Source organism: Fusarium phalaenopsidis (genome assembly GCF_050370095.1).
Source record: "Fusarium phalaenopsidis strain FUZ10S chromosome Unknown contig_32286, whole genome shotgun sequence".
NCBI classification, from domain to species: Eukaryota; Fungi; Ascomycota; class Sordariomycetes; order Hypocreales; family Nectriaceae; genus Fusarium; species Fusarium phalaenopsidis.
This window is the reverse complement of record NW_028145413.1, coordinates 3832362-3846075: the sequence shown is the minus strand read 5'-3', so window position 1 is coordinate 3846075 and position 13714 is coordinate 3832362. Positions and strand designations below refer to the sequence as shown.

At 50.9% G+C, this 13714-nt stretch overlaps 5 protein-coding genes across 5 annotated transcripts; 3 read left to right on the top strand and 2 right to left on the bottom strand.

Moving 5' to 3' along the window:
- Positions 1-372: 372 nt before the first annotated feature.
- Positions 373-1667, top strand: LRP88_03482 (uncharacterized protein; the record flags this gene model as incomplete). Its single annotated transcript, XM_083240101.1, has 3 exons — positions 373-618; positions 957-1472; positions 1524-1667. The coding sequence occupies 3 exons, from the start codon at positions 373-375 to the stop codon at positions 1665-1667; spliced, it is 906 nt and encodes a 301-aa protein (XP_083105231.1).
- A 1456-nt stretch (positions 1668-3123) lies between these two features.
- Positions 3124-4642, bottom strand: LRP88_03481 (NAD(P)/FAD-dependent oxidoreductase; the record flags this gene model as incomplete). Its single annotated transcript, XM_083240100.1, has 3 exons — positions 3124-3392; positions 3464-4040; positions 4103-4642. 3 exons carry the CDS (start codon positions 4640-4642, stop codon positions 3124-3126), a joined length of 1386 nt encoding a protein of 461 aa, XP_083105230.1.
- A 676-nt stretch (positions 4643-5318) lies between these two features.
- LRP88_03480 (HAD-like domain-containing protein) lies at positions 5319-6109 on the bottom strand (the record flags this gene model as incomplete). Its single annotated transcript, XM_083240099.1, has 2 exons — positions 5319-5451; positions 5514-6109. 2 exons carry the CDS (start codon positions 6107-6109, stop codon positions 5319-5321), a joined length of 729 nt encoding a protein of 242 aa, XP_083105229.1.
- A 2665-nt stretch (positions 6110-8774) lies between these two features.
- Positions 8775-10724, top strand: LRP88_03479 (uncharacterized protein; the record flags this gene model as incomplete). Its single annotated transcript, XM_083240098.1, has 1 exon — positions 8775-10724. One exon carries the CDS (start codon positions 8775-8777, stop codon positions 10722-10724), a length of 1950 nt encoding a protein of 649 aa, XP_083105228.1.
- A 1035-nt stretch (positions 10725-11759) lies between these two features.
- Positions 11760-13021, top strand: LRP88_03478 (NAD(P)/FAD-dependent oxidoreductase; the record flags this gene model as incomplete). Its single annotated transcript, XM_083240097.1, has 4 exons — positions 11760-12174; positions 12223-12470; positions 12524-12739; positions 12791-13021. The coding sequence occupies 4 exons, from the start codon at positions 11760-11762 to the stop codon at positions 13019-13021; spliced, it is 1110 nt and encodes a 369-aa protein (XP_083105227.1).
- Positions 13022-13714: the final 693 nt, after the last annotated feature.

Genomic DNA, 13714 nt, shown 5'->3' with positions numbered 1-13714 from the left:
TCCCGTCCGGTGTGCATCTTTCTATTGTTTCTCTATTCACAACTTCACAGTTCCACTTTTTGAGACTTGCCATTTTCCTCCTCCACTCTGATAGGCTGGTAACATGGAGTATTGGAAGACGGCCAGCCGCGTCTGGCACTTGCAGACTCAGTTGCTTAGCGACATCTACCGTTGGTCAGTCCGCATCCTTTTCAGCGCTGTTTGCATTTACCAGTCACCAGCGCGGCTCCTCCGTCAGATAAGCGGTGAATGGCAAGTAGTCCTTCGCCGTTACAAGGCATACGGACATCTCATTTTGGTCAACGTTTCTGCAACCATTCTCTTGCGACCCACCCTCCCAACCCTTGATTCTCATCACCTTTTTCGTTCAATATGCGTACCATCCGTCTTTTGCCTTGGGGTAGAAGATCCTCCGAATCATCCAAGCGCCCCAAATCCAGCAAGCGCGATAACAAGAGTAAGAATGTCGAGCACGAATCGAGCAACGATACCGACTCCAACTCCGACAACGAAGGTATCACCACCAAGGAGCGCCAAACCAACAGTCCCTTCCAGGGCCTGGGAAACGGTCTTTGGGATGTTGGGAGATTCGTCGTCCAAGCCCTCTGGAACCCACATGTATGGTACCTGATACTGTGGGCACTTTTTGTGTTTATTTGCATTCAGTTCTCAAAATGGCTTGACCCGCGCGCGGCAGTAGACAGCTTTTCGGGTACTCTGAAGATGTTCGCCATGGCTCAGGCGGGATGGCCCGCGGTTGGCCTGGCGGTCATGGAGGCTCTCCTAGCATTTTTTAATTGGTGGAGCACCGATTCAAAGAACAGGACGACGTCCACCATTCCTCAAGCTCGGTTCATTTCGCCCATCTCTGCCGAGGAGGCTTTTGTTATCCCGGAATATCTAACGACGCTCGAGTCATCGATAACCCGGTTGAATGTTATGGACGGAAACTTCAGGCTACCCCGGCCTTGGAGGACTCATTTCGACGAGCCATGAAGGAGGCCGAGCTCTTCAAGGAGATCCACGATGGCTTGATGACTGACGTGAAGTTGAGATTTGCTGGGCACTATGATCAGCTGGGTCAACTTCACATCGACATCGAGAGGGCCATTATCGACATTGACGATCGCAACGAGACAAAGATGTCTTATTTCGGTGGATTGTTCACGACAGATCAGCCCTACGCCAGAGCCAGGAGCCACCACAGAACCCTTCTGTCAATCATCAACGATATGATCGAGACCAGCAAATCTGAGAGGGACCGACTCATAAAACTTCTCAAGGAGCTGCGTGCATTTGAAACACATGAGGAGCCTCACGGGGCCATCTGCGGACTCCGCTCAGAGACACTCAAGTCGATTCAGAGATGGACAAAAGACACCAAGGACATTCGAGCAGAAGTCAAAGTCATGTGCAACTCCTCCAAGCGCTTCAAGGTGAAATTGTGGATGATGCTGGAAGCTCTAAGGGATGTACGTATGACTCAGTGTTGCCATCTCTGAGCGGAAACTAACGTTGCGTAGCAACTGGTCAGCATCAACGCTGTGCTCCAAGGCCTTCGCTCACTGCAGCATGATCAAGCCAAGACCTTGGAAGCGGCCCTTCTCAGCTATTGCAAGTCACTGCTGGAGGCGATGCGAAGGTTGGCCGAGTATGGGAACGGGTGAAGGCCTCTAGCCACGCCTCTTCTTTGCACGGCTGCTGGAGCCCATCTTCTGACATTCCTGACATAGAAGTCGATGTTGGTTCTTTTTTGGTTGTCACTCGTTTCGTGTGTTTGCTCTTGTTGGGTTGGGCTTTCGCCATGTTGTACTTCGTCCACTCTTGCGGGCCTCAAATGGTGATGCTTCCCACCACTGTCGCTCTTTTTACCCCTTTCCAGACACATTCCTTCTGTTTAGCATACTGTAACCTCATTGCTCTTGATAGAAATCTCCCCATTGTAAACACTGGCTCCCTGCGTATGAGTATCTTCCTAATGTCGTTATGCCGATGGTTTCTCTAGTCCACCGCTCTCACCAACTGTCTGTCTTCTGGCTCGGTTGACTCATCAAGAGCCGGGCTTCAGCTATAATCAAGAACACATTGTTCTGAACCATGAGAATCCTCATTGTGTCGACAAGCTTCTTATCCCAAGTCACCTTGGGAAAGTCGGCAGAGACTTTGGCAGCAACCTCATGCCAGAGCACGAGTCCGTGACGTAGCGCATTGGACTTGCTGAGGCCATGAACAGCGAGGGAGTTCTCACCAGGATACACCACAGCACCAGACAAGACTGCATCGTGCTTTCTCAAGATGGTCTTAAAATCATGTTCAAGATTAGCGCCAGTTTTCTTGTAAAACGCTGTCCCCCATGGCAGCTCTGTTAATTAGACAATATATTCTCCCGAAGCCTTGGCGGCGGCTTGGATCACTTGGCGAGCCGCCTCGACTACCTCTACACCAATGCCGTCTCCGGGGATGGCCGCAATCCGATAAGAACGAGTGACGTTGTTCATGATAAAGGGGATCCAGAGAGGTGGGTAGAAGTTAAAAGGACGAAGGGGGTTTCCGATAGGTATGGCTAGATATATTACTTGCCCTTGAGTCGCTGTCATTCTATATAGACGAGCTTGGTGTCAGAGATGCTAACCGGACACACCTACCTGCAGCCACTTTCACGTCCACTCAGTTCAGTAGAACATCTGCTTGACCTCACGCCCAAGTTGATCAATGTGCCGGTTGTGGAGCCGTGGTTGACCGGCCAAGACGAGCAGATGGCCGGCCGGCACTCCCAGACAGACCGGGTCTGGCAATTCTTCCCCTTTTCGGCCGCCGCCAGTCTCCCTTTGTTCCTAGCGTCCGTAGAGCTTCCTTGCGCTTAGCAACTTGGATTTTTCTTAGCTATCGCGCTCAGAAAAAAAAAGCATACAAGTTTCGCCCAGTTTATGAGCCGGAAGAGATGTCCGTCGGAACGGTTTTTATGAGCTTAAAGGAGGCGTGGGTGGTCAGTATGTGATACGGCATGTCATTCAATTATTCAAGACTATTATCCTGAGATTTGGTCGCACAGGCGTATTGTAAACGACTGACATCTGATTCAATGATCTTCTGATCCTATGCCCTCGTATACTCCGTGCCTCATCACAGCTTCGACTTCTCAGCCCAGAAAGGTACCAGGAATTCTTCCAACGGACTTGACTTGGCTTCGTTTCTCTGCTTGGTCGTCTTGAAAATCCTAGGCAAGCCTGTCTCCTCGAAAGGGGCGCCATCGCGCACCATGGCAGCTAAGCCCTTGCTGGAGAGAAGGATCTTGGGCATACCGTAACCTGTGAACCCTGCCATGATGAACTGCCCAGGCCTTTCCGGGACTTGGCCAACGTGAGGCATAAAGTCTGAGCTGTAGCCAAGGACTAGGGCGATAGTCAGCGTTATTGTCATTATAATGGAGATGCATATTTTAATGTCCGGAGGATCAACTCACTCCCAGTCCAAACCTTGTTGGTCTTCATATCGCTATCCTCCCACCCGCGGAAGTTTCGCTGCATGTAGTTGTCGAAATAAGGGACCGCTTCGTCCACCAGCTCGTCATCTCGCACATTGTTGAACCATCTGTGCTTTTTATGCCAGAACGCCTGCCGCGCACCGCCCACAATGATGCTTCCATCCGCCCGGGGGATGAGATAGTCATTGTTCACCTTGTCGAATCTGATGCCGTACGTGTTGACAAGGTGAGGTGTTTTCTTGCCTTTGGGACTCTCGAGATGACTACAGATACCTCTAACAGGGGTGATGGCCCGTGTATACTCGGGGAGGATCTGCGATGTGTACGCGTTTGTTGCGTGAACTAACTTTGGTGCCTTGATGGTTCCGCGGGCCGTGTGGACAGACCAAAGGCCACTCGAATCTCGGGTCGATGACACCGACGTAACTGGCGTGTGGGCTTGGATATTGAGCCCACCCGTGACCAACTTCTCCAGTATTTGATGCACCAGCTTAGAAGGCCACAGGTGAGCCGCCGTGTACGATATGCAGCATTTGGCGTTCTTAACCCCTGAGACCTGTCTCTGATTGTCAACTGTGTCCTGAAGCATAGAGCGGCGGTAGAATGATGATTACTCACTCTCTCAGCATCATCTCGACCAGTGAAGGCGACATCGGCAAGATTGATGTCGGGAGTCTGAGAGAGACTCTTGAAGGTTGCCTGAACTTCGTCGGCATGCGCTGAATCGAGAAAGACGTCCAAGGCTCTCGTAATGTGGAAATCACAGTCCAGTTTCTCCTTCTCTACAAGGTCCTTGACGGCGTAGACATGCGATGCCTCAAACGCAGCCAACTCTGCTGTGGCTGCCTTGCCGAAGAGCTTTGTAAACTTGGGAATGTCCGAGAACGTGTCAGGCTTGACATGTCCGCCATTGCGCCCAGTAGCTCCGGAGCATATCTTTCTCGCCTCTAGCAGCACAATCGAGGGAGGGTTGGGATTGTCCTTGAGGAGAAAGTATGCAGTAGCGACGCCAGAAAGACCGGAGCCGATAATGACGACGTCGGCCTTGGCGGGCAGCTCGGATGTGCTTCGATAGTCATCGAGCTTCTTGGGTTCAGAATTCCAGAAGGAAGATGTGGGATTCGCGACTGGCGCACGATCAGCTGTGTTAGAGGCCATTATTCAATGCTGTATTTTGGTTCCCGGGAAGCAATGAGGGGAGAACAGAGTTTAAAAGACGTCGTCTGAAGAAAGATGTCAATTTTGGCCAAGCCACAGGCGTGAATTAGACGAGTAGCCTGCAGGAGACCCTGGGCCTAAATAGGAAATATTTGCCTAGCGAACGGCGCCAACATTGCATTGTATTCCGGGGTTGGGGGTCGGACCGTGATGCTATACAAAAATCGGCCAGTAGTCGAATATTTGATTTCTGGGTGAGACCCGTCAGGCCGGTAGCGTATTTTGCAGATGACTACTGTCTGGAATGGCAGGTTGCATGAGAGCAAACCCCCTCGCATTTTGACTATTTCGGGCAAGTGAAATGAGAGCAGTCAACCGGTCTACCTTCCTAGGTTAGTGTCTGATAGGTCGCATATTCTGATGAACCCCACAAGACACCGGCCTCAACCAGACCGGGAACTAGGTTCAATGATGACAGTTACAGAGAGGATCTACTTCAGATTAGAACAACATCGGATGTGTTCATGTCCATGCACGTAGTCGAAGGTGTAAGCTCGTAGAGCAGATCGAGTCTTGATTAATCAACAGCTATAAACTTTCTAGCTCCGAAACTAAGCGTTGATGTTTGGCTCATCTACCGACGACTACTTCAAAGTTCCTCCTTGTTTGTCGTCTTTTAGACTTGAGCCCTGGACGTCTCAATGATCTTGCGAGCCACGTTGGGGAGTGTATCAGCCATAACGTCCATCTCTCCGAAGATGTCTGCACATGATTCCTTCTCCAAGATGGTGCAGTAGGCACCTTTGTAGCTATCCCCATGTCAGCGATTGCTATCACCAAGCTCACAGTTGGCTTGTAGAACAGAACTTACCCGGCTTGCTTGGCAGAAGACATGTCCCACATGTGCGCCGCCGCGAACCACTTCTCCGCACCGGCAAGGCGATCCAGCAGGGGTCGGTACGAGTTGAGTGCTGGCTTGCCGACACCGGCGTCATCACACGAGACGAAATTCTCAATGGGCATGTCGACGCCGTTGTTCAGGAAGTAGCCCCTGACCTGCTCCGTGTCGCCAGCAGTGAAACCCCAGACGGTGAAGCCGGCGTCACGTAGGAGTTGCAGGCACTCAGCAGCCCCTTCGCGCAGCGGAAGGCTCTTGAAATGGTTCACGATGTAAGCAAGATCCTCGTCCGAGGCGAAGGACCTAGGCTCCTTAATACCACCGATCCATAGCATGCGGTAGAATAGACTGCAGAAGACATCGTAGAAGCGGTGGTACCGCCCAGTGATGCTGAGATAAGTGTACTCTCGCTCAGAAATCTCAAACCACATATAGCCAAGCATGGTGGGCTTGACGCCTTCAGCGCGGAGGCGATCGCCCAGTCTGTTCTCGAGGGCATCGAGGATGGAATCGTAGGTAACAATGGTACCGACAATATCGAACACAACGTGCTTCTTGGTGGCTGACATGGTGACTTTTTTATTGTATGAAATGGAGAAGAGTAGTTAGCACAGAAGGGGTTAGAAGTTCTTGAATGTGGAAAAGCTGAGATTGAGCTGCTATACACCAAAGACATGACACCGGCGATTCACCTTGGGTTTTATATCAGCTCTATATCATGTCTTAGAGTTGACGGGATGCATCCCGACAGGCGGCTACACGCGGAGGGGAATTTGACTTTGATCTTCTCAACACCGATACACATGGCTTCAGTTCTCGCACGGATATCAGCTGGGCAGTGGTTCAAAGACTCGTATGGAGTCTCTTATCAAAGGTTGCAAGCATCTGGCAATGTTGCTAATGCATGGCTTATCTTTAGCCCGAGTGTCTATCAGACTATCACCCATAAGCTCTCCGCAATGTTGCCGTTTCTAGCCGACCAAAGATATTATTGAGTTACAAATGATTGCATGGTAATCTATTGTATACGGCTAATGGCGGGAATGCGCACAATGGCCATTCTCAGCTTGTTTGGCTGTCATGCGGACCGGGGACAACGCCGGAAGCGCCGGGTCTCCTAGATGCCGGTACCAGTGCCGGTTCGACAGAAAGTGCTGTGATGCCGGTCTCTTTTCACCGGCGCACAATATTTCTCCAGATGATATTTCATGTGAAGGTAAGCAATTCCTATCTATCTGCCAGGTCTCTGCATCCACCGCCGAAAGTCAGTAGCCGGAGCTTACGCCGAGACCTAACTCACAGTGTAAACCTTGACTCCTCTATTATATACTGTAAGTCATCGACCAAATTAACAGCCAGCTGTAATATGCTAAGACTTCTCCCGTAACAACCTGTATGAATACCCATGTTTAGTTGGCCACCATATGCACTTGCTCAAGTCACTGTTGGGCCAAGCAAGTGATTCGTGCGGGATGTATTATAGTCATGGTTAAATGAAAGGCCATGAAATCATTAAACTGGTTGAGATCACCTCGACATCACAACACTTCAATCTCCGGTTCCATCATGCTCTAAATTCCCTGCCATTAGATCTTCGACACATGATTCATACAAATTTACCGGCGTAAGAACTCCACCACCTAAAGCACAGAGATCAAAAACAAGCTGCAGAGAGCAAATATCATCACAGTGCCAAATCTGGGGTTCTCCTTCACTGAAGCATTGTCTGACGTGGTCGTCGCTGTGGCTGTCGACTCTGAACTTGAACCTGTCATTGCAGTTGTTATATCCAGTGTCGGGAATGCTGTTTCGGTAGCTGGACTGAAATCTGGCTGTTTATCACATCAATACTCCGAATACATCTTGTGGGGTGGTAGTCAGAATACTCACCAGACCTGTTCCAATTACAGACTCGAAATTATCGCATTGGTACCCATGCACATTAGATAACGTCGCCTCCAACCCTAGACAGGTGGTGTTGCCCACATACGCGCACGAGTAGGCCTCGCGCAGCAGTGTTGGCCGGCAGGTGCATGAGCTGAGTTTCGATGTGTCCTTGTCTGAAGTGTAATCAGTGCACTCGCGGAGGAGCTTCCTGGCCTCAGCACATCTGGTCTTGATGTTTTGGCAGAGCTGGTCTGGATAGGGCTCATAGGAGCTCGGCGGTGCGGTGGTTGGATCAAAGGTGATGACTGAGCCGCAAAGACTGTTCCATAATTCACGAGCTCTGTCGAAGTTGACGCCCAAGTCTTCGCGGCGATAACAAAGGCGGAGCTCATTCTCGCATCTGTCGCCATTAGATGGTTGCTCATTATTTACAGTCAAGTTACTTGCCCAAATAACGAGTCCAAGTACTCTTGGTGGCAGAGGCAGTCTTCTTTGCCGGGGCGGTCCATGACTGTAGCACATACGTCGTTGGAGCTCAGAAATGAGTCGCATTCTGGGTGCGCGGTAACTTCCGAGCCTGCCGCGCAAGCGAGGCTCGGAAGTGTCTCAGCGAAAGCCTGCAAGAGATGTCTTGCAAGGACCAGTAGAGTGTAAAGAGTCTTCATGGTGCAGCCTCGCTTTGGCGTCCAAACATGCACGGCCAAGCGATGGACATTGTGCACATTAATATACATGGGCCTCGGCATGTTCACGCAACCCGTCGTACTACTAACTTCGTAGCTTGCGTCTCGATCCCGCCACTAAAAGGTGATTATGCAAGCCAGCGTCGCAGTCACTGCGGCTGAACTATTGGTGAGGTGCTGAAGTGAGTCGAGAACGCCAATATTGGCGACGAGGCTGGAAACTGGGCTTGGGAGCTATGGCCGCATTCGGATGGTTCTACACCCTCAGGGATATCAGCTGAACAGGTGCCCTTGGACGTGGCGGGAGCCATCACGTTGCTGAAAGACTCGGCTGAAAGACAAATACGCGATGCCTGTGCTGCTTCTTTCGAGTTTAGAGGCCACTACAAATGTCAAAATTTAAGAGAATAAGAAAGACGTCATGAAGAGTAACATTGACTGGAGCAAGTACTTTCCGCCAGGTAAGTTCTCCAATGTAGCGTGTTCCCGCAACCTCGGGTCACTGACAGGTGCTTATCTCCATCCAATAGCCATCTTCGGCAGTTGGATCAAGCTGCGAGTCACCTCGCTTCGTCTAAAATGCAACGAACTCAGTCGACGCTTCTCCAAATGGCGGCATCGTGTCCCGACCAAGAGGCCACCTCTGCTTCTCACGACTGGAGGCATGGCTCTACAACTATTCTTCCAGCTCGTCATGATCGGCATCATCTGCGGTCTATGGCACATATCGCAGCGCGATGACGGTCTTGCTGCCGTGCCAGACAATGACAACGCTTCGTTTGATTCGGCAGGCTTCCACCCAGCTTCCATATGGAGCTCATCGATTGTTTGGGCGACTGTTCCGGCCTGGATCATCTCGGCCTACTCTTCGCTGTGGTCGGCCATGCTTGAGGCCCTCAAGAAGGTCCAGCCGACTTTAGAACTCGACAGACCTAACTCCACACGGCGTTCAAGCGCAGTGGTTTGGGAATCGTGGAAACAAAGACTGTTGTCCATCTTCGGTCGCAAACCGACTCCACGGCCACCGACAACCCGGACTCGATCAACCGCCAAGCGCACCCTGTTGCTGGACTACGGGGAGTGGCCAGTACTAAATGGGTTCAAAGCCATCAAGCAAGGCCACGTTCTTCTAGGTGTAGGCATGCTCCTGCGTGTTGCTCTCTGGACCGCTAGTGGTCTCTCGGCTGCCATCTTTGCCATCGCTCAAGTACCACGAGAGACAGAGACAGGGCTCTACAGCGACAAATTCTTTGACGAGTGGCTAGGATGGTATGAGGGCAAAGGAGCCAACTATTCATCATCGACCCCAGCCCTGGAGATGGTGAGTGCTACGGTTGTGAGGGGGGCCCAGAACTATTCTTGGACGACGGAGACGCACTCATTCTTACCATACTATCCCACCGAGAAGAATGCCACTGGAAACTACACCTTTGATACGGAAGCATACTGGGCCACAGTTGAGTGCAACGCCAAAACGGAAGAGGACCTAGTACGCGCCGGCGCCATTACGCTCGCTCTGGAGGAGGACGACGAGTACGACTCAGCTCAGGTTAGGATCAGGTTCAATTCGGGCGGCTGCGATATCTCCAAGTGGTTCAATCTCTTCAACAGCACGCTGAAATATGCAAAGTCATGGTCGGTTGTTGACTGTGGAGAAGCTGCCGGTCGCATGAGGATCGGTATGTTTACGGGCACGTACAACGCGAGTGAACGATTCCGCCTCTCAAACCTCACAGTCATTGACTGTAAACCCATGCTATACCGGTCAAACGCGACCCTCGAGGTTTCTCTGTCAAACAATCCTTCCATAGCCAAGGTCCTCAACTTTACGCAGCATGACCAAGAACAGTTCTGGCCGGACTTTGCCCAAATTTGGATAAAAGAGATTGACCTGTACTCGGTGTTTGACCCAAAAGCTTACCTCGATATGGATAGCTTCGCGCGTCTTGTCGTTAGCCACGGCTCCAACGATCTCACCCTTGATACCATTCCCGGCAAGGAAAAGTTGCTCAGTTCATTCAAGATTGTCTTTCAGGCCTTTTTCGCCAACTATATTTCCCTACAAGCCTACTCTTCAGCAAAGAACGTCACCATCACGGGAACGGTGTCGCGGTTACAGTTTCGTCTTTTTGTGGTCAGGTCCCCAGCCTTTGCAGTCGTCGGCATCTTTGCGACTGTCCTTTGCGTTACCCTGATTCTTCTCGTCCATCTGCACGAAAACCGGGCCAGCATGGAAAAATTCCTCGACCTAATGCTCGGAAATGCTCTTATGTTCCGCCGGAGCGATGGAGTTGAGCCTTTCCTTCAAACACTCGAGAATCGGGCGCTTCGGACGCAACAGCCCCCAGAGACCGTTAGCTTGGTCAAGTTTGCGGAAAAACAGAAGGACATGGGGAGTTGGGCCACGTGGATGGACGGTACAACCGGAGATGTGTACGTTGAGGCACCACCAACTCCCGTCCCACGTCCTCCTGGTCTGCATGCAAGTGGCAGTGGTAGTTCCAATGTGCCGTTGACCCCTGCTGCTGCGCCAACAGCACAGAACACTTCGATTCCCATGAACACGCTACCACATCAAAATCCGGAAGGAAACCATACGCAAGCTAATCCTTGATGAAATTGGCGTCTCTTTATTCTTATTTTAATGTGCTATGTGAAAGGGACTGGGTGATTTATCGGCATGAGCATCCCCGTCGGCTAATTTAAGTCTCATAAGGTGGAATATTTCAACGAAAATATATAGCTTGTTTTTTAGGGTCGAGATTTATATAATGATCATGATTAATCTATACCCATTCCGTCATAAGGACATAGAACAAGCGCCCAGGAGAGATCTCCAGGGAAATATGAAGATGAAAGCAGCGTCTTGTTTCGGAGTTAACGACGAGTGCTGGGGATGTCCTTCCGGTTCCCCCGTAGGGTAGCATGGCTTGAGCGACGCCGTTAATCCGACTCCTCTTTCCGTACCCTGGTGCTAGGGATCGGCGCTCATTGCATGCATGCATGGCGCATTATAGAAGAGGACACAAGGGTTCTTGGGCTCATCGGACAAAATGCAACATTACATAATTTGCAGAGTACCACCTTCGCCTGAACCTCAGTTTTTCGATCAGCCAACGTAGGTGAGCGAATCCTCTGAACAGAACCTCAGCGCAGTGTCAAGATCCAAAAAGCATAGACATGACGGAACACAAGTCGGTCGCCATTGTTGGCGGTGAGTGAGTCATTCGTTGAATCAGGCCGTTTAAACTGACCGAAGGTAGCGGGCATCTTTGGCTTGTCCTTGGCCGTGGCCCTGAGCAAAAGAGGTAATGAATGGCAGCGAAGCAACTATCAAATCTCCTACTGACAGGCTAAAGGACATACTGTGACTGTATTCGACAGATATCAATATGACGAGTCTACGTACGCACCCGAGCACGATCCCGACGTCCAAGCTGCCTCGGTCGATCACAACAAAATTGTACGACTCCTTGTCCTTCTAACCGACCTTCTGAAGCTGACCTGCGAGCTGAAATAGTTCCGAGCGTCATATGGAACCAAGATCCATTATCAACGACTTGCGGTCGAAAGTCGTCGTGCTTGGGAAGCGATCAACGAGAAAACTGACAATGAGAAGCCATCTTCGGCCCTCTTCAATGCGTGCGGGATGCTTCGCGTCCAACCGACCGCCCACCTCGGCGCCCTAGAACGCGAAACCTTAAGTAACATGGAGCGTGATGGAATCAGAGATACCCAGTTCGTCAAGAGTAACCCTGAAGATTTGGAACGCGCTCGAGAGCGTGGTTGGGATCAAAAGCTGCTTACCTTCAACATCCCGGATACGTCGCCGCAGGAAACCTTTGAAGCAGTCTTGGACTCGCTTGCCGGCTTCATGCAATGTAGTCGAGCATGTGCCTACTTTTGTGGACAAGCGGTTGCTCAGGGCGTCACATTTCGCTTTGGCCCAGAGAAGGGCGCTTTTGACGGTCTAGTCGAGGAGAGCGTTGGCGCGTCTAAGAAGGCGATTGGACTGAAGACCAAAGACGGCATTTTCCACAAGAGTGACACTACAGTCATTGCAGGTATGAATCTCTCTATAACTCTTCACAAACAAGCTGACTCTGGAACAGCGGGCTCATTCTCGACCCAACTGCTGCCAGAGCTGTCGTACCACATCGAGTCTTCGGCCGGCAGCGTCGTCACGTACAAAATATTCCCAACCGATACGGGACTGTGGGAGAAATACTCTCCTGAGAAGTTCCCTGTCATCACGTGGAAATGTGCTCCTCGTGACAAGCAAGGAAAAGACACTGGGAGCATTTACGTCTTTCCTCGGACGCCTGAAGGCATGATCAAGATTGGATACCGCGGTATCAAGGTGACAATCACTCAGAGTCTCTTAGTACAGACTGCATTCTAACATTCACTCAGTTTACCAACTTCCAGCCAGCTCCTCCAGACTGTGGTTTCACACAGGATGGGAAATGGTCAGTCCCCTTGCTGCCCAAAGAGTCTCGTCTTGTTCCAGAGCCTGCTAGAGAGGCCATCCAGAAATTTGTGTCTATTTTTCTGCCCGAGCTTGCACACAAGGAAATCTTCTCGACCAAGCTCTGCTGGTACACGGATACTCTAGACAACTCCTTTCTGGTAAGTTCACCATCACCTCAGCTACTTGCCCCAACTGAACAACGATAACAGATCGACTACGTACCCACATATGCCGAAAACTCGGTGTTCATCTGCACAGGTGGAAGTGGACATGGGGCCAAGTTTCTTCCCGCTCTTGGAGAGCATGCAGCCGACATTCTTGAGCATGGGGATGAAAGTACCTCGTACATGCGCCCCTATTGGCGATGGCGTGAAGACGCGCATAGGGGCAACGGCTTGGAGGAGGGACCAAAGGGGCCACGGAACATCGGTAGACGCTAGTATTTTGCAAGGTCTCTTCGGGCCTTTTGACTCCTTCGTGGATCAGGTTCTGCCAAGGCGAGGTTTTTACCGCGGCCTTTTCACCTTTCAATGGGCATCCTAGGTCCTTTCCGTAGACGAGATATGACACGTAAACAAGAAATGCTCAGGTGGATTTTATCCATATACCGCATGCCCTTCTTCGTTAGAATGCGTGTCATCAGGGTTCTGCCGGTGGAGACGCTCCTTCAGCGGAATACCCGAGTTGGAGTCATATCCGACAATCAACCCCACGAGGCAAATTTACCAGAATAGATCATAGTGGCTTATTCCCGTTCGACATCTCCGTAGTTTACGCCAGTCAAATGCGCTTATAATCAAGCATCAATCGACCTTAGTTCTTAGGATTACACCATCGACAGGGGTAGCGGAAGTTCGGAACACACACAAAGAGATGTGCGTGTGGGGGAGCTTGCAAAGGACTTTTAAATCGAGAGATCTTGAGTGTGATTCGTCATCGGACAAATCGATTTGTTTTGTTATAGATTGCGCAGGGATGTCGATGTGGGTGACCTACCCTTATGGACACGGCTGATCACCTCCCAACGCGTGGGGGTGGTGTTGTTCTCTCCTTTCTCCTTACCAACAGTACGAGGGATGTAAGATAGAATTGTCGATTCTGTAGTACTCGTAACCGCCTGCGTGCCGTTTTAC